Source organism: Xyrauchen texanus, chromosome 21 (genome assembly GCF_025860055.1).
Source record: "Xyrauchen texanus isolate HMW12.3.18 chromosome 21, RBS_HiC_50CHRs, whole genome shotgun sequence".
NCBI lineage: Eukaryota > Metazoa > Chordata > Actinopteri > Cypriniformes > Catostomidae > Xyrauchen > Xyrauchen texanus.
In genome coordinates, this window is record NC_068296.1 from 23813047 (window position 1) to 23833997 (window position 20951).

At 38.7% G+C, this 20951-nt stretch overlaps 1 protein-coding gene across 3 annotated transcripts in view; it reads right to left on the bottom strand.

Annotated features, from left to right (window-relative positions):
* Positions 1-20951, bottom strand: part of LOC127661617 (E3 ubiquitin-protein ligase Siah1) — a 40100-nt gene that overhangs the window by 12562 nt on the left and 6587 nt on the right. Inside the window, exons 1-3 of one of the 3 annotated variants that reach the window (XM_052152405.1) lie at positions 8355-9132; positions 6117-6219; positions 5315-5371 (exon numbers count right to left, since the gene is read on the bottom strand). In XM_052152405.1, the coding sequence (XP_052008365.1) occupies positions 5315-5324 (10 nt within the window). In that variant the 5' untranslated portion in view covers positions 5325-5371; positions 6117-6219; positions 8355-9132. Of the gene's footprint in view, positions 1-5314; positions 5372-6116; positions 6220-8354; positions 9133-20951 lie in introns of those variants that run through there. The other 2 variants (XM_052152403.1, XM_052152404.1) reach the window with 2 other exon arrangements.

Sequence of the window (20951 nt, forward strand, 5' to 3'; positions counted from 1 at the left end):
ACTCTGTAGAGGAAATTTATCAGATTTCTGAAGCCTCTGTCCTCAACTATGGAGAACAGCTGGTCATCCAGGACCATGAATTCCATAATTTTCCTCGTAATTGCTTTGGTCTTTTCGGTGCTCATTCCAAAGGATGATAGGAGAGGCTGCTGACTCGTGACTGGCTCTGAGCTCTGTCTAGCTTTAGCCACTTTTACTTTTTAGCTTCTTTTTTAAAATGGGCATTTTCAGCTGGGTGATGGTGTTTTAAATGTCAATTAGGTTTGTTGTTCCGAAAGTTATTGTGGTGGTTCCCCCATGGTTTAATTACACATTTCGAACTTTATATATTCTTCACTCACAGTGAAGATCTTCCACGCCAATGACATGTTTACATGCAGCTGTGACGTTTTTGCCTGCGCCGCTGGCAACCAAATGGACAGGCATGGAATCGTAAATACGTGAGGCTGACCGGCTGGTTACCGGTCCAGGCATGCGGAAAATTGGCTAATTCCGGTCCCTGGCCGGTCGATCGGTGCATCTCTGATTTAAATGCCGTTTTGGCTAAAGCAGGTTTTTAAATTGTATGTTGTATGATATAAATATAACATGAATGTTTAGATTATAATTGATCTAGTGTTTATGCTGCCTCATTGTCATCAAAGCTTGTGCTGGCAAATATGGGTTCAGGTGTAAATTAGTAAAATGTGCTTTAAATATGCCCATATTAGAAAATCACCATCCTATAATGATTTCTGAAGGATCATGTGACACTGAAGACTGCAGCAATGATGCTGAAAATTCAGCTTTGATCACAATTGCATTTTACAATATATTCAAATAGAAAACTGAACTATTAAATTGTAAAAATAGTTCAAAATATCCCTGTTTTTACTGTATTTTGGATCAAATAAATGCAGCCTTGGTGAGCAGAAGAGACTTCTTTTAAATGGTAGTGTAGGTCTAAAATTAAGTAAAGTCTTTATGTAAAGAAAATGTATAGTCAGATTAATTAAAACTCAGTCTCCTCACATTCATTCTCTGTGTCACATTCCTCATTGATAGGCCCAGGGGAGGGTCTTTTGTCTCCTCAGGTGTGAATTACAATCCACATTCATGATAGTTCACGCCTCCTCGCATATGCGTTTTCGAACACCAAAAGTGTCTTACAAAAGCTCAATTACTATATTGTTTTGTATGAATGAGTGATCAGGATGGTTTTTACATCATTTTGTAGCAAAAATTCTAGGCTACAAGATCCAGTTCACAAAAGTCTTGTAGACAAATATTTAGTATGTGTTATACGGCCTGATTTCAAATGACTTAACATTTTAGTTTTTTCAAAAATGTCATTTTCTCAAAAATACAAACATGTACACACATGTTGCTCACATATTATTGTAGCCCAGTTTGTGCTGAATACAGTGTTATCAGACTTTAGCTATTAATGTGTTTTTAAGCAACTGAAAAAAACAAACAAAATGTCAAGGCATGTTAAAACTTCTCCAGGGCCCAAAACACCCTCAGACCCCAGAGGGTTAACAACAAAACATTGGTCAGGAAATTAGCAAGAGTTGAATAGATAAAATAACTTGGTATGGAATAGTTTTAAATGTTTAAAAGCCTTGTGAGAAGAGTAATTTCACTCAATGTTAATGGCTTCAAAACACTGTACAAAACATTAGCCTGATGAAATCGTTCTCAAGCCACTTCTTGGCAGTCTTTGCAGTGTGGGCAGGAGCACGGTCTTGTTAAAAAAATAGCATCCGATCGTTCCTCTTTAGAAAACAGCTTTTTAATTGTGGAAAGCAAGACTTTCTGCAATATTTTCCTGTGCTCCAAAGTATTCATTAACTTAATTCTGTCTATGATTTTTTTCTGAGACAGCAATGGCTTAACACATCTAGAAACAAAACCTACATATTGTTCTTCTTGAAAGAGTCTTGTTTTCGGAGGTCTAGAATTCTGCTGACAGTTTTTGTAGGTTTTTCTCCTGTATTTAAGAACACCGTAGAACCTGAAGGTAGTCACCCCTGCATGAAGAGGCTTTGGGCTTTCCAGATCCTTTCTTTCTGGCAACATTACATGTTGTTTCAAAGCGTTGACCTATTCTCTTAATAGCTGATAGAGAAATAGGTATCTTCTCTGCCATTAGGGCCTTGCAAACTTCAGAATAGCTACAGTTGGCCTGACGCAGATCAGGTATGAATTTTCTGACAGCAACCCCTGCAGAGTTTCTCTCTCCTTTACCATGGGACTTACAACATTGAATATTGTAGATCTCTCCCTGCTCTATCACTCCTGGTTCCATTTATGAGCTTGTTATCAGGCTAGTGTTGCTAATTAATGGCATAATTACAGAAAATGAGTTTGTTAATGAGTTAGCAAATTGAAATATTATTGTACTCTGGCTTGGTGTTTTATCAGGTTGAGTAATTTGGTCTGCTGCCAGATTCCAAGGAGATGTTTGTGGTCAACTATATTTCCCTCAGTAAGTGTTAGCATTGGGGTTGTGCTTGCAACAGTCTTTTGCAATGTTGTTAGTAGTCTGCAATAGTATTGTCATAAATACCGGTACTATGTTGTACTGAAACAAAAATGTACACGATTCCAGAATTTCTGAAGGTACCGGTACAGAGTCTACCCGGTTCCCAATCAGAGTCGGGAACTTTCGAACGCTCACAACAAGCAAAAGATGGCAACAAGCAAAGCAGCTGCAAAGTCTCAACTGAATCATGTTGAAAAGAAAAGTGGAAAAAGCCAGGTTTGGAAATTCTTTGTATTTGAGGCTGATGAAAAGGGAAACATCATAGATCAGCAAAAACCTATTTGTAAATGCTGCTTCGCAATTTTCTGACGAAAGGAGTTAACACATCAAACTTAATAAAGCACCTGAAAGACAGACACCCGGATTAATTCAAGCAACCAAAGCAGGTTATCATTTGCATTAGGGCTGAAACGATTAGTCGACATTAATCGACAACGTTGAAAATAAAAAATAAAAAAAAAAGGACGAGAAAAATTCATTGTCGAATAGTCGTTTGATCTCGTTTAACGTAAAATGAAACCATATTAATCAAATGACGTGCGAGAGCAGCACTGCAGATCACGCCTGATGGAGGAGAGGAATAATTACACAGATCACAGTCCAGATGCACTCTAAACTTTCACAGCTTCTTATGTAGATTCCAAAGAATTAGGGAATAATTAAAAAAAAAAAAAAAAAAGTAAATTCAGCAGCTGTCTCGTTTTGGAATAAGCGGAGCCGGTGCTCTTAAAGGAAACATTCCGGCGTTACAAATGCAGTTATATTTAATGTGTTATAGCTTTTATTAAAGTTCAAATAATACAGAAGCAGCTCATGTTAATAACTTTAAACTCAGAAACTGGCATTTCTCTGTGTGGTCGGTGCCTCTTCAATGAGTTGCGCGAATGTCCCGATCTAAGGGGGAGAGATTGAAACTGCACCCGGCTGAGAGAGACTCTGCCTCGGGGACGCTCATCCCTCAAGCGCGCACACTTAATGCAGCTAGATTAGAACGCGATGGCTCGCGTCTCATTTAATCATAATATATGTCACTGTGCATTTCTTATCGTGAAGAAAAATGGCAATATGCAGCTTTATTAATAAGAGAGCACTTTGCACATTAGTTTGGATATTGTTTTTATTCATTCTATTGTATGCTTGTTTATTTTAGAACTTGGTAAAAACTTAAAGTAAAAGTTGCAAAAGTTGAAGGAAATCTTATATAAGTGTTCAAAAATACTTTAAGCATACATTGTACAGTTTTGTTATAATTCAAAAATAATATATTTAAATTAAAGTGTTGCTCAATGGCATATTTCTGTTATTAGTTCTGCTACTAATGTTTTGTTAACTTTGTTAATAGAAGTATTGTTTAGTAACCCATTTTTGCGGTGTGATTGACACTTTTGGATGCTGGACAAACTCTTTATCCATCTCTCCCCATTTATTACCCTATTCTCTCTACCGGAGGCACTTGTTTTCCACATCCCCATAAACATGAATTAAAGAACAGTGCATCCGGAAAGTATTCAAAGTGCTTCACTTTTTCCACATTTTGTTATGTTACAGCCTTATTCCAAAATGGATTAAATTAATTATTTTCTTCAAAATTCTACAAACAATACCCCATAATGACAACGTGAAAGAAGCTTGTTTGAAATCTTCATCAAAATTATAAAAAAATAAAAAAAAAAAAAAAAAAAATCACATGTACGTACATAAGTATTTACAGCCTTTGCTCAATACTTTGTTGAAGCACCTTTGGCACCAATTACAGCCTCAAGTCTTTTGAGTATGATGCTACAAGCTGGGCAGTTTCTCCCATTCTTCTTTGCAGGACCTTTCAAGCTCCATCAGGTTGGATGGGGAGTGTCGGTGCACAGCCATTTTCAGATCTCTCCAGAGATGTTCAATCAGGTTCAAGTCTGGGCTCTGGCTGGGCCACTCTAGGACATTCAGAGTTATCTCATAGCCACTCCTTTGTTATCTTGGCTGTGCTTGGGGTCCTTGTCCTGTTGAAAGATGAACCTTTGCCCCAGTCTGAGGTCCAGAGTGCTCTGGAGCAGGTTTCATCAAGGATGTCTCTGTACATTGCTGCGTTCATCTTTCCCTCGATCCTGATTAGTCTCCCAGTTCCTGCCGCTGAACAACATCCCCACAGAATGATGCTGCCACCATCATGCTTCACTTTAGGGATGGTATTGGCCAGGTGATGAGCGGTGCCTGGTTTTCACCAGACGACAATTCAGGCCAAAGAGTTTGCCAAGAGGTGCCTTTTGGCAAACTCCAGGTCGGCTGTCACGTGCCTTTTACGGAGTGGCGGCTTCCGTCTGGCCACTCCACCCATACAGGCCTGATTGGTGGAGTTCTGCAGAGACTGTTGTTCTTCTGGAAAGTTCTCCTCTCTCCACAGAGAAACGCTGGAGCTCTATCAGAGTGGCCATCTGGTTCTTGGTCACCTCCCTGGCTAAGGCCCTTATGCACTGTTAACTGAGAGTGTCATGGCAAAGGCTGTGAAAACTTATGAACATGTGATTTTTTTTTTAAATACATTTGCAATGATTTCAAACAAACTACTTTCACGTTGTCATTATGGGGTATTATTTGTAGAATTGAGGAAAATAATGAATTTAATCAATTTTGGAATAAGGCTGTAATATAATGTGGAAAAAGTTAAGCGCTGTGAATATTTTCCGGATGCACTATCATGACCAAGAAAAACTTAGCACTGTTGCAAGCTTCAACAACTCGATTTCAAGAGGCCTGCAAACTGGCAGAAAACTCAGAACTCTCAAATTTAACACTTGCCTTCGTCCATATGATTCCCAAGTACGTCTTTCTTCTTTCCTTGAAATGTGTAGACCCCTGTAAAGAGAGAGAGAGAGAGAGAGAGAGAGAGAGAAAACAGAGAAAAGGGGTTGGTTATGTTTATTTTTAATAGACAATAACATTTCTAGATCTAGTACTTTTAACTGCTTAAGTATTACAAGCCCCTCTTCGCAACCAAATATCCATCTGAGAAGAGAATTACTTCAAAGATTTCCAAAACATTAAGCATAACATTTCTAAATGCTATAATGTAACTGACATTTCATCAATACAACTTAGATTTACTTTCTCTGAATTTCAGTTTGTGTTCTCTTTAATTGAAGTCACTGAATTTTATGTTCTGTGACATATACATTCCTTAAATTTTAGTATTAAAAGTTGCACACAGGGGCATCATGCGCCTAATCTTTTGAGGGGGCACCAAACCCAACCCACCACCACCATCATCATTAATGCAAAGTTCATATTGCTGCAACAAGCTGTATAAATCCACAGGAAATGGTATAAAACACCCCTTTTCATCGGTAATAGTTTCAGTAATTGTTGAATTAAATTGCATTTTTACAGCTCAAGACACTTTTACATCGCCTTCTTGTGCTCTTGCCACTTCTTTTGTACACATATTTTCCATATGGGGGGCTTGGTTGACACTTAAAATCACTCTAAAGTAATATTAGATCTTTTAACATGCATCTATTACAATTACATTCTATTTTATAAAAATGAAATAAACTTATAAAAAAAAAAAAAAAGAAAGAAATTTCACAATTGCAATGCTTACGATTTCACTGTGAGAGTGTGCTGTTCAACGCCCTGTATAATAAGGTTGGAGTAATTTCCACAATACACCAATCAGATGAGTTTCTTAGACACAAAGCACAGCCCTTCGACAGGATAACAGACATGCAAAAAAAATAAAAAAAAATAAGCGTCACAACTATATCATTTGTTTCTTCAAAGTCATCAAAATCTGAGTGGAAAAGTCAATAGTAAAATATTGATGTGGTGCTTTGTTTGATGTAGCAGTGTTTTTCACTCTTAGATGCATGTTTTATCAATACCTCTTTTTGTTTGAGTCTTCATTACGGAGTAAAATTCATCAATTTGAATATAAAACAAAGAAAAAGCAATAGAACAAATAAAAACACCTAGAATGCCTAAAACAGCATGTGGGTAGTTACATATAGCTGCTCATTTTTTTTTGTATTAACCAAAAGTACAAAACAAGAAATAACAGCACTAATAACACACACAAAAACTATAGATATGGTGTAATAGTACAAAAGGCATGAAATAATGTAATGTTCTTTAATGAGGCGCAAATTTAGCCTACCGCTATTTCATAAATTAATTCTAAGGGTTAAACTCTTAAGTTTGACCTCTAATTTCAACTACAGAGTACTTAAATGTAAACTTAAAAATAAAATCGAAATATAGAAACAAAATTACTCAAAATATATCAAATATCAACTTTAGAACATTTACAAAAGGTAGCCTAACTCACTCATAGATTATAGCCCAAGAGTCTAAATTCCAGGACGAATGTCAGTGTTTCACAATACTACTATAATATATTAATGGCTCATATGTAGGCTATATAAAAAAAAATAAAAAAAATCAATAATCTGTCGATGCATTTAAAATGAATAAAAACTGAACAGGGCATCAAATTTTAAACAAAGGCCTCGACACGTTAAAATGAAATGTTTTAAATGCCACCTTTTTATAATCCGGAGATATTTTTTTTTATTCATGAGAGAATCAAAAAGAAAATAACAAGGTTCTGCCCAAAAATGCTCAAAGTAAATAATAAAAATATTGTTGATATTCCACAGAAAATTAGCAAGGAAATGGAACGAGGATGTACAATTTAATAAAAGAGAAGAACCCATAGACGAGAGAGTAGCTGCAAAGGTTACAATAACAGTGATTGGACGAATACTGTGGTTTGTCTTTCGTCTTCTAAAACATGCCAAGAAAACAGTCTCTTCCTCATGCAAGTTATCGCAATTGCAATCACTGTTTGACACATTACAGTTTTACCCTAGACAGAGAATGTAAAAAGTGTGGGCTGTCTCGATCTGTTCAGCCGCCTGCAACCTCTCTCAACGGATCCAAAATCTGCTGCTACAGAGGAACCATGTAAAACTGCCTTTCATTAAAACTTAAACGGTTTTGTTTTTAATTTTTATAATGACTAGAAAGGAGAGGAACTGCTGCTTTCCTTAAACATGAAGAAAAGTGTTACCCTGCAAATACAGCACCAAAGGAAATGAACAGCAACCAGTCAAACAAAATGATTGACAATCTATTAGACTACGAAAAAATTATTGACTGTTCCACTGAGACAGACACCATTAGGAAAGGTTAACTATACCTGTTAAACCGCTGAATGAATTAAAAACTCAGGACCATTTCTATTTACTAAATGATCAAATGCAGTTACTCAACCATCAGCAAAAGCTTTGGGGTGAGAAACAGACACAAACTGAGATAAATGACTACAAACAGGTTGCAGAAACATATGTGAGCCTACAGTCTGAGTCAGCGTTGCCGGAGCAAGCAGATGAGTCCCAGCCTGCCCTAAATGTACTGTCTCACTTTAATGTTCAAGACCCTGGTACAATGCACATAGATTTGATGACAGCTCCATTGAAACTCATTTCCACACCATAAACTCAAACTTTCCACAAATACATAAAAAAAAAAAAGAAAGGATGGGAGAGGTCTCAGCATCTTAACAAAGGGAGGACAGAAAATAGCACGAGTTGTCTCTCAAAACAGACAACTATCCCTTCTTTGTCCTCAGCAGAAAATCTAGGAATGTAACCGGAGGCCCCAAGAAAAACAACTGTGTGAATGGGCGGTTTTCTTTCATATATAAACAAAAGGGGTAAGCCTGGGGTTAACGTGGCAAATATGAGGTGAATTAAACAGAGCCATTCCACATGGCCTGCTTCACACAGGTGAGTGGCTGGTGGTTGCGAGCATGTATGTAATGAGAGCATGTTGCCGTTACCTTTAGGTTTACTAGCAGTTCGTGCCGCTATGCAAGAGAAGAGCTTTAGCACGCCCTTCCATGAGTACACAGGCTGCAGCTTAACAGTGGCAGACATTGAGAGCAGACTGACTCTTCATAATGCTCTTTCCATAGAAACAAAATAGCCCATAAGCAAGGGCGGTTCCTTTCCCATTTCACGCTTTTTCTTTTCGTCTTCTTTTAAAACGGTGCAAAAACAGCTCCAACAGGTTGTCCAGGGCCACAGTAAGTTATCTCCACCCACAACCTGGAAGGGATGAGTCTCTCCTCAATACCTACACACTTGTGGAACTAATTTTAGCAACCCTCTAATTGATTTCTTAGAGTGGAGACCAGGAGATCTGTGTTTTATGGTGTTAAAAAAAGTGTCCAACTTGAAAGTTGGTGGATAAAGAGACAAAAAAAATCAAATAAAAAAATACAATGATTTGCTGTAATCCAGAAATGTTACACAAGTAGATCCAGCACCCAGCTCCTGGCAGGAGACTTAAGCAATCCGGGGAGAGAGGAAAAAGGCAGAAAACAGGGGTGAGCAGAGTTGATTCATATTCCCCCTCTCTTAAAAGCACATTCCAGGACATGTGTGAGAGAGACCACTCCCTGGACTTTTTAAAAATCTCATCAGCTCTCCAGAGATACCAGAGAGAAGGAAGCAACGCGCCGTTGCACAAAACGTTTAACTCTCAGAACAACCGCAGAAGGAAGGGAGAGACGAACGAGGCAAAGTCCCAGCTGCACCGTCACCACTGTTGAGGAATCAAATGTCAGACTGAAGTCAGCATGATCCCTCGCTAGCTTTTTCTCTCCATGAGGAGGAGGAGGAGTGGGACCCATTCATGGGCCTGGCCGTGTCAGATTGCACAGCTCCTCCTCCTTCGGTCTCTGCCTCCATTCACGCCTTTCAAACAAAGAGACTTTACAGCATGGCATTCTAAAACAGTTAGACAAGGCACTCATAGGGACCAAATAAATAAAATAGCCTAATGTAGCTTTATAGGCACATTACAGGGATAATTCACCCACAAATGAAAATTGTCATTTACTCACGCTCATGTTGTTCCACAACACCTTCACTTTCATTGTATGAAACTAACATTCCAAAACATAACATTCTGCCTAATATCCGTTACACAAAAGGAGCTTGCTAGGTCACCTTTCACTTTCATAAATAAAATAAAAAAATAAAAAATTAAATTAAAGTTAATGGTGACTTAAAGGTTTCTTCTGCTTAACATCTCCATTTTTGTTTCTTAGAAGACACTCGTATAGGTTTGAATGAATATGAGGTTAAGTAAATTACATAATTTTCAGTTTAATGCATTGGAGTAAAAAATTAAAATTGAGGGGGAGAATGTGGCACCTTACAATAAATTTAATATCACCAGTTTTGCTATACAGAAGCTCAAAGCATAGACATCACAAGCCACATGGAACACAGATGTTTACCACTACAAGTCTCACTTGTAGTGAGCACTCACCATGCTCACTATATCCAAAATACCTCAGCACACACCCACATGCTTAGAATGAGGCTGATAAAAACAACCTGAACTTTCTGCTCTTGAAACTGACATTAAGGCCTGAAAGATAAACACCACTGCTGTTTTCAGCATGTCACTACAAAGCTCTGATTGGGTTAGAGGACCAAAGGTCACAAGACAATCAAAACATGCCCTGTAGATTCAACTAGTGATAACCAAAACAAGCAATTCCACAAGGCTATGCTCGTGGGTCCTCTTACTGAAACCCTGACCGTTGCATCTCATCTCCTTGAGTTTGTATTGTAAAAGGTGTTAATCTGCAAGATCATCTGATCTTCCAAAACAGTCTTTCCCTTATGTAAAACATCTGTTAAAATTGGAGCTGTTAAGTACAAAAAGAACCTGATATTACAAAATAAAACTGGGTATTTGAACAATCTCGATATCAATTCTTAAAACCCAAGACTGATCTTTTACTTGATATGTAAATCACTCGAATAGATGATAAATTTTGCACTGACTAAAATATCTGATTAGCCACTGGCTGGAAATTGGCTAAGAACTTCAGTCATCATTTCACTGCGTATTGAGGGTAAAGGTTTGCTTTGACTTGTTCATTGTAAAGTGTCCAAAGACAAGATCCACACAATCCATTTGTCAAGAAATGTCTTAAAATCCTTTTTGTTTGTTTGTTGAAATAGTGATGGGTTGTTTACGATCGAGTCAGCTCTTGTAGGTAAAAGTTGGGAACCGGCTCGCATATCAGAATCTATTTATACAAATATTTAAAAACAAATTATGATACGAATAATCAAAAGATTTTAAAAATAGCGAAAAAACTAATTAAATATAGGTCTCAATGCTCAAGCGCACACATTAGTTCTGACTGTTCGCTTCCACTAAAAGCCTCACCTGTTGTTCCTGTCAGACACGCAGCGTCAACCAATGAACCAAATATGCGTGAGGGAGGGCGGAGCCAATTTATAATTCAGATTGCATTTGAATTGTTACATTTATATGCACTTTGTTTATATACATTGAAAAGTTATATTTTAAATGCACACGTGAAATAGCATCCTTTTTTACATTTATTTCAATTTGTGGGAAGCTGCAGTTTTGCAAATTATTTATTTTTCTTTGATATGGTGCATTATTCTATTATCAGTAGGATACTGCCGCTACCTACATGCATACTACGCAGTTTGCGTAGGGCATCAACTCCCTGGGGGCACCATCTTACCTAGAATGGCACCAGAAAGTCCACCGGCTGCCCTTACTCGCTCGCTATATGTTATTTTGTTACCTGAAAGCAGTCGCGGAACACAGACGATCGCTTCACGCTCATATCACGCGTAAGGCATCAATTTGGCCAGCGGTGGCCCTGTCTATTATGCTGTTCAGATTGTATTTGTTTTGAATGGTTAGCTTTATATGCACTTTGTTAATATACACAATACATTATAATTTAAATGCAAATGTTTAATAGCATTATTTTTCATAAATTAATGCATTTTTAAATACATTTTGGTTAAGGTAGAGTATAATTTAATGTAAAATTTTTATTAGAATTGTTTTAACACCAATTATGAAAAGAGCCGGAATGCCCATCGCTAATCTGAAAAGAGATAGTGTAGCGAAACATAACATCTCACGGCGGCATATCCAGTGCTCTGGATGAGACAGGAGAAACCATCAAGCTCGGTTGTCAGCAGCCTTGAGGCGGCAAATGCTGCAGTCTTAGGAGGAGAAGTGGAAGCAGCTGAAAATAAAGATAAACAGCGCATACTTTATTGTGAAAGAAGAACCACCTTTCGTCAAATTTGGGCCACTTATAAGACTCCACCACAAAAACGGAGTTTACATTAATCCCACATACAACAATGTGCGGAGATGATCTGTCAAATTGCTGACATAATGAGAGATCGCTGGCTGACCTCCAAATATGCCAGACAGTCAACATACAAAAGCAGCTGGACAACTGATATACTTTGATTCTAGTAGGCATGGGTCAATGTGTGATTTGGGTGGTATGTGCTGTTCCACAGATGTGTGTCCCTTAGTACATGCATACACACTCATACACGCTGTATAAATATGTATGTAATAAATTGTTAATAAACTCTATTACATTTTCACTGTGCTCCTAAATTTTTTTGTGTGCTCCTACATTGTTTCATTTAGGAGCGCATGTACTCCTAAAAGTTAAAAAAGGCCCTGAAAAGTACCAAGTTAAAAAGATCCCCTGTATAATTAACAGCATTAGTTGGGAGATACGGTCATACAAATGTAAGCAAAATGGACATTATATCTGAAATATACCCATAAGAACAGATATTTAATCGAAATCTGAATCGAGAAGCAAATCAGAATCTAAAAATGTGTATCAATACCCATCCCTACTACAAAATACACAAAATCCTTTGAAAATATCAGAACTGAAGACCATTTGCTCTTTTGTTCTAGTGTTCCTACATTATCATTAGAATGGGCAGATGCAAGGGTTCACACTTAAAAAAAAAATGGGTCCTTCCATACATACAGGCCCAGTTTACACCTGGTATTAAGATGCATTTCGGGTGATATCATCACATGTGGTTAGGTGAGACACAAGGCTGATTTGCACCTGGTCATTTAAATGCATCTCATGTGACAAGTTGTGTTGGGATTTGGAGTGGAGGGTCTCCATTTCATGATGACATACATCAAATCACTATGTCAGTGTGATTTAAAAATCATGCAGTAACGCTAAGTCGGAAAAGACAACAAAAGTGAGAAACAAAAACAAAGGCACACTGTTTCTTCCAGATGCCGTTGGAATTTAATCCAAGCACAAACGCAACATGTCAAGCAGAATTATCTATTATTTTAGTGGAATACCTGTATTAAAGGAGCTTGATGTTCATGCTTGTCATCTGTATTGACACTGGCGCTTCACTGCTATCACAGGATGGAGTGTTTGCACCTCAAATGTGATGTGGAGTCCAGACTTGCCATATCATATCATAATTTTCACACCGGTGCTGTGTTCACATTCAAACTGACTCACACCGGTATTACCTCTGGTTGGATGCTAAATGGCACTATGGGGTATTTTTCGTTAAGCAATAGTCTACACAATGACAAGGTAGATTGATTTCAAACTTTGAACTTTATTTTAACTAAAAATTTTAATGAAACTGAAAATTTCAATTAAAATATGTGGTGTTCAACTTTTTAAAAGATGGCTTTTAAAATGTTGTGAAGGGCATTTCAACAGTTGTGAATGGCAACATCTCTTTGGCAAATAACCTACTTCATCTGTGCATTCTATCCATCATGGGCTACCAATCGGGTATTTTGTTACCCAGCCAAATACATCATTTATTGTTGATTGTTGTGGCTTCATTGTTGACATTTTATTACATTTCATCCCAGCTGCTTCGTAAGGGTAAAGACAAAACATTTGTTTATAAATAATGCTCACCCGAGGTGGTAATGTGGCCACAACGTGCAGCTGAGCCTTGCCGGTGGAAAAGGACATGGGCAAAACATTACCAAATTTTGGTTAAAAAGAATAATTTAGGCCTATTAGTTTATCATAATCGCAGTCCAAATCACAATTGCAATAAAATCGCAATATGACCAAATCATGCAGCACTAGTACAAAGCTGCAATCAATGCAGGGAATCGCTCATAAACTAGATGGATGAGGGCAGGGTCGAGATCCTGCCCAGCATTTCCATTCTAAATGAGGGCCCAGGCAAAATATTTACATGCTGGTCATGGAGTTCTGGGTAGAGTAAACAGCAGACCTCTTTTCCACCATTGCAGCGATGCAAAACAGGTTTCCAATGGAAATCTAAGATCATCACATGAGAACACACCTTGGTAGCAGCGCCACAAGCAGCATAAGCATATGCACACATCTTGAACTAAAAACGTATGCACTGACAGCCCAGGACTATAGCAGCCTTAAATAACATACAATGCACATTAAAGTTATTTCAAGAAATTATAATTCGCTGTGAATACCAACACTATCAACAAACTAAAAGGAATACAGCAGGGAGAATTTAATCCATCACTGGCAGACAGTATTCTCAAAAGTTTTATCCTTCACAATCCCATTTAAAAAAGCATTATAATTAAAATTACACATCATAGTCAACACACTGCCAAACCGACAACATCTGCATGACCAGCTTCAATCATCGGCTTGAATTTAGCCTCTAGTTCAGAGTTTACACTACACGATTTTAAGCCCGATTTTCACTTGCCGACAGTTTTGTGGTGATCGCCGACAAAAGCATGAAGTCATAGGCAAAGCGGAGCTTGCTCCCGTGAACGACGATCGAAATGTATGAATTATCAAAGATGCAATCTGAGAGGATCGCTGACATGTCGCCAATGTCAGCGAGATATTTAGAATGTTAAATATCTGGACCTGTCAGTGGTTCCAAATCACGCAATGTGAAATATGTTTTGACTAAATACAACTGCAGCGTTGACCTACAGTCAATGAGAGAGCAAGAAACGGGGCACGGGAAGTTTCAGTACGAGTCCTGATGTACCAGCAACAGGCTGCGGTATTGAGTCACATTGGACCGAAGCAATGGAGATTTGATGATTCATTTGAACTGTACCACAACTTGGTGGACAAAGAGAAGAGTTGGAGAAATTGCCAATTCTCTTGGACAGTCAGGTAAACCTCTATGTACACTCACCTAAAGGATTATTAGGAACACCATACTAATACTGTGTTTGACCCACTTTCGCCTTCAGAACTGCCTCAATTCTACGTGGCATTGATTCAACAAGGTGCTGAAAGCATTCTTTAGAAATGTTGGCCCATATTGATAGGATAGCATCTTGCAGTTGGAGATTTGTGGGATGCACATCCAGGGCACGAAGCTCCTGTTCCACCACATCCCAAAGATGCTCTATTGGGTTGAGATCTGGTGACTGTGGGGGCCATTTTAGTACAGTGAACTCATTGTCATGTTCAAGAAACCAATTTGAAATGATTCGAGCTTTGTGACATGGTGCATTATCCTGCTGGAAGTAGCCATCAGAGGATGGGTACATGGTGGCCATAAAGGGATGGACATGGTCAGAAACAATGCTCAGGTAGGCCGTGGCATTTAAGCGATGCCCAATTGGCACTAAGGGGCCTAAAGTGTGCCAAGAAAACATCCCCCACACCATTACACCACCACCACCAGCCTGCACAGTGGTAACAAGGCATGATGGATCCATGTTCTCATTCTGTTTACGCCACATTCTGACTCTACCATCTGAATGTCTCAACAGAAATCGAGACTCATCAGACCAGGCAACATTTTTCCAGTCTTCAACTGTCCAATTTTGGTGAGCTCTTGCAAATTGTAGCCTCTTTTTCCTATTTGTAGTGGAGATGAGTGGTACCCGGTGGGGTCTTCTGCTGTTGTAGCCCATCCGCCTCAAGGTTGTGCGTGTTGTGGCTTCACAAATGCTTTGCTGCATATCTCGGTTGTAACGAGTGGTTATTTCAGGCAAAGTTGCTCTTCTATCAGCTTGAATCAGTCGGCCCATTCTCCTCTGACCTCTAGCATCAACAAGGCATTTTCGCCCACAGGACTTGCCGCATACTGGATATTTTCCTTTTCACACCATTCTTTGTAAACCCTAGAAATGGTTGTGCGTGAAAATCCCAGTAACTGAGCAGATTGTGAAATACTCAGACCGGCCCGTCTGGCACCAACAACCATGCCACGCTCAAAATTGCTTAAATCACCTTCCTTTCCCATTCTGACATTCAGTTTGGAGTTCAGGAGATTGTCTTGATCAGGACCACACCCCTAAATGCATTGAAGCAACTGCCATGTGACTGGTTGATTAGATAATTGCATTAATGAGAAATTGAACAGGTGTTCCTAATAATCCTTTAGGTGAGTGTACACATCATATTCTGAAATGCATAACATGCGATCATGCATTTGTATCTCGTATCGCTTCTCGTGTGTACCCTGTTGGGCAACGTAATTTGGAGTCCAGGCAGAGCTGTCAGGGACTCGTCAACAGTGAAATGTCTTGTAATGTGTTCACACATGTCGCCGATTCCTCGTGTAATTTGAAAACACTACGACTTCTATGACAAGACAGACAGTTGTGTAATATGAATAGTACCATGGACCCGACGTCTTTGAAAGTCCGACTTGTAGGAGGCATAACTTCAAATGGGAAACGGATGCTTTTCCATCTTCATTAGCAATTCTATTCCCATACATTATCTCCTGCTCATCTCTTTTTTTTTATCCAGGTGGCGGAGGACGAATCTCAGTTGCCTCCACGTCTGAGACAGTCAATCCATGATTTTATCACGTGGCTTGAGTGCGTTACCGAGGAGACATAGCGCGTGTTCTCTGAGGCATTGACACACAACTCACCACACGCCCCACTGAGAGCGAGAACCACACGAAGAGGTTAACCCAACGTGACTACCCACCCTAGCAACCAAACCAATTGGTTGCTTAGGAAGCCTGACTGGAGTCACTCAGCACGTGCTAGATTTGAACTTGACTCCTTTCGTGGTAGTCAGCGTCTTTACCTGCTGAGCTACCCAGGCCCCCTCAACTCCTGCTCATCTCCAAGACATCTTTTCAAATGGACAGTCCATTAGAGCTCTATACCACAACTCTATATGCAGAGAGCACTGGGCTGGGCTGCTAAGGTAACCTGCAGCAATAACCATTAACAGATATATGCTGTCAGTAAGCAGGATGGATCTAGACATGATCATAACAACGTGGCATTTTTTTAATTAGTGTGAGATTTTCTATTTATGTATGTGGAGTGCCAACAGGGCATGAAGTCTTTGTGCATAAAAGCTCTTGAATTTTCAAAATGCACAGTCAAAGTGTATAGGTGCTCATAAACAACGCCCACATGGTCTGATGCGTGACAAACAGGAAAAGATACACAAGCCACAACTGTCTACCAAGAGAGATGTCTATTTTGCAAGAATGCTATAACAGTGGCAAGAAAAATCATGTGAACCCTTTGGACTTACCTGCATTGGTGTATAAATTTGTCTACAAATCTGGTTTGATCTTCATCCAAGTTATAATATTGAACAATGTTTAAACCAGGGCTCTATGGCACGCGGAGGGGTAATCACTGGCATGCCAGCAACGGCAAGAGAGGAGTAGACTATTTGTTATATATATATATATATATATATATACATATATAAATTCTGCCCCTGCAATCCAATCTACATCTTGATGTAATCCTTCCTCATGATCACGCAGCGTGTTTTCATGAGCTGAATGGGAGGCTAAACAAAAAGTTAAAATGTGATGAGACTGCATCATACGCTGTGAAGCGTGTGCAAGCCATTCGCACATCACGAGCCGGCAGCGTTTCACGTTCAGTTAATCATGTAAACGTGCCTGCTTTGCTTCAGTCATGCTGTGCAGATGGCAGCCTACATTCAGTGTTTTATTTGTTTCTTTTTGCTTTCAAAACGTGATGTAATAAGGAAAACACCAATATTAATACTTGAGATTTCCAACCCAGCATAAAGTTACACCTTCCTTAAACCAGTCAAACTAAAATTACATTAAACGATTAAAAGAAAACAAACCCACATTGTGTGGTCTATTCAAAATATAAATTAAACCTGGAAATACTGGGAGGTAAAATATTTTGCTGGTGTAATTCACCGGAAAGGGCTAAATAGTTCATCAGCTTGTGATGCCCGATTGGCCTGCATGTGCAGCACAAGTGTAGTCACACTTTAATAATGTTAAGCCTCCCATTCAGCTGATGAAAACATGCTGTGTGATCACGAGTAAGGATTACATGAAGATGTAGATTGGAATACAGGTGCAAAAAAAGTCAAACAATATATACTCATTTTGTACAAAATTACAGGTTCTTTCATTAAAGCACTTTAACAAGAAAATCTGTGAAAAAAATCATGATCCTGCAGGTGAATTATCATCAGGTTTTGCACTCAAATGGTTACACTGATAATATAATTTGCAATGAAAAATAAACGATTAAATAAAAAAAAAAAAAAAAAAATAATAATAAAAAAAAAGTGTTCACAAGTGGCCTCGTACTACGGAAAATCGCATACATTTGCATGTTTTTTCATTGACCAGGAAAATAAAAAAAAGGCACGTCAAAAAGGTTACCGACCCCTGGTTTAAACTAATAACGCACAAATTGTTTTGTTCAAACACTATGTGAATCCCTAGGCTAATGATGTTGATAAAAGCTAATTAGAGTCAGAAGTTGGCAAACCTGGCTTCCAATTAATGAACTGAGATTGGGGGTGTGGGTTAAAGCTACTTTGACTTATAAAAAGCACTCAAACATTGAGTTACCCATTCACAAGGAGTATTTGCTGACTTGGACTGTGCTTTGCAAAAAATTTGATCTCAGAAGTCCAACGATCAAGAATTTTTGCTTTGCATAAAGCTAGAAAGGGATACAAAGTTATCTCGAAGAGCGTAGATATTCATCTGTCCACAGTTATACAAATTGCCTATAAATGGAGACAATTTGGTACTGTGGGTACTCTCCCTAGAAGTGGCTGTCCAGCCAAGATGACTCAAAAAAGGGCAAACTACAGAATGCTAAATGAGGTAAAAAAAGAACCCTACCATCTCTGTTCATGAGTCTACTACAGGGATAACATTGCTCGTAGAAAATGGTCTTAACCGCGAAGATCAATAGTTATTGGGAAATGAGGCCCAGAAATCTGTGCATGTGTGTGACTAGAAGCAATTTAATTGCACTCTTGAAAAGCAGGGCTCACTGCGCACCCATATCAAATCAGATGTGCATCGGCTGCTTTTCTTTCATTTGTTCTTCAAAATATAATCATGTTTCGTCAAACACATATCTTTGTCTAATTTCTTGTAATATATCACTCAGAGAAGTCTTACTGATCGCCTTCCACAGTGGCTGGTACATCAGCAAAATACTGGTACTCTGCATGAAAAATCTGCATTTGGAGGGTGTTCATTTCAAACCTTGTTCACCAGTAGTAGGCTGTACGACAAATTCAGGAGAAAGGAGTGTTGTTGACTTCAAGCTTTGCAATTGCACCCAAACTTTCTGTTGGAAAATTCTCTCTAGAAAGTTTTAAACGATAATGCATTGGTGAATGGCGAGACACTTGGCGAGCTACTTGATTTTTAACACTGAGCCACAGGTTCCAGTCCTCTGCCTTTATCTCAGTAGAGATGCTGTGAAATGACATTAAAAGAAGCAGTTCACACAAGACATCCTAAAAATATTTGTAATCTGAAGCAGTTCTGTAAGAATTGTTCAAAATTCCTTTTGAACATTGCAAAGGCCTAATCCGCAAAAACAAGTTAGCCCAATATTAACAAATGACAATTAGACCATTAGAAGCAGCAACTGCAACATCTAAATCCACAACATGCTAATCTAGAAATGCAAAAATATCTGCAGCGTTGTCAGAGAAAAATACTGAAGGACGGAATGTATAGTCTAAATACACCCACAAGCTTACACACAATATAAACAATAAGGTTTCTTGTCTGCTTCACAGAGACGGATGGTCGACCAGAATTATGACTGTGTAGCGATTATCTAGTAGACATTCTGGTGCACAAGAAGGTGGAGAGAAAAGCAGTGTTTTTGTGAGAAAAATTGGTAGGGAGCAGGATGTAATGGGCTAGAGAGTGAAATGGTTTCTATCCCTGCTCAATACTCCTGTTTCAGCTATTGTAAACCATAGACTGTAAAAAAAAAGATGGACGACGCCCCTTCGCTCTTTTCCCATTGGTGAGAACTGAAGCCGCCAGTGTCCCGATATGGCGCTGACATCTTGGGACTTGAGTCTGCGCAGTTGCGATTTCGGGACCAGACTTGCGCAGTAGTGAACAGGAAGTAAAAAAAAATAAATAAATCAAGGTCCCGCCCTCACTCTCGCTGAATCAATCGCAAGCACACGCCCCTGCACTTTTGACGGTGTGAAATAATTATAGAAATTTTTATATTAAATTTAAAGCTCCAATCTCCTCAGTCCTCCGAATATCCCGAAAAAAGTCTGTTGGTGCTTCAGTGACTATTTCGCTCAGAGAACCTGTCAATCATGATGTCACAGCACTGTTTTTATAGCATCAAATAACTAACTAAAAACAAACTTATTTTGAAAACAAACACTTGAAATTACATCAACGTGATAGAAACTACAGTAAATGACAGAAACAATCTTTGGAAAAATATGTGAAGTGTAATTTAATTGTTTAGTTGGTCTCATGTCCCGTTGAATAACATGGGGAGGTTTATGACCTATACTAGGACCAGTCACCGGGGGCGATCGAGACGTTTTGGCTTCACTTTTGAGGGCTTGTGCGGCACACTTGCTGTAAACGGAATAAGGTTACCTCACCATTACCCCAGAGCTGTACAGTCCAACTTTAAAAGACAGATGTCATTTTTGTGGGAGGCAACAAAGTTTGACTGACCAAGTACGTGCAGCTAACCCTATAGATGACCAGTCAAGAAAATAAAACGTACACAAAAAATTACTCAAAATCACTGACAAATCTGGGCTGCAGGCAAGACTGAGGTCTCAAGATTCACACATTTTATTAGTCCAATGTTCAGTTTCCCAACATAGCAGCACTTCCAACCATGAATGATCATGTATGCCCTAAAGATGTGGAATAGATTAGTTACAGAAGTGAACAGACTTTACCCTACCAATTGCAACTTAACCTCAATTACTGTAAACGATAGGGGAGATGTTCGAATAGATCTTAAGATACAAAAACCTTACAGCACATTCCAGTCCCAAGCTAGCCTGCAACAATGATGACACGAACATCTCCGTCTCAAATCGCAGCCGCTTTGTAAACACAACGGAGTGATGATCACACAAGTTAAAGTCGTCTGAAAGCAAGTAAGCTTAAAAATAAATCCTGTGTCTAGCAAAGACACAGACATTTGACATTAATCTTTAGATTTCAAAGCAATCACATCCATATGCAAATCTGATAATGTATTTCATATCACATGAAGTGTTGGTTGATAGCTAGCTTTATGATCATTTTCCTTAAAGCTACACTATATAAGATTTTGTTGTTTAAAA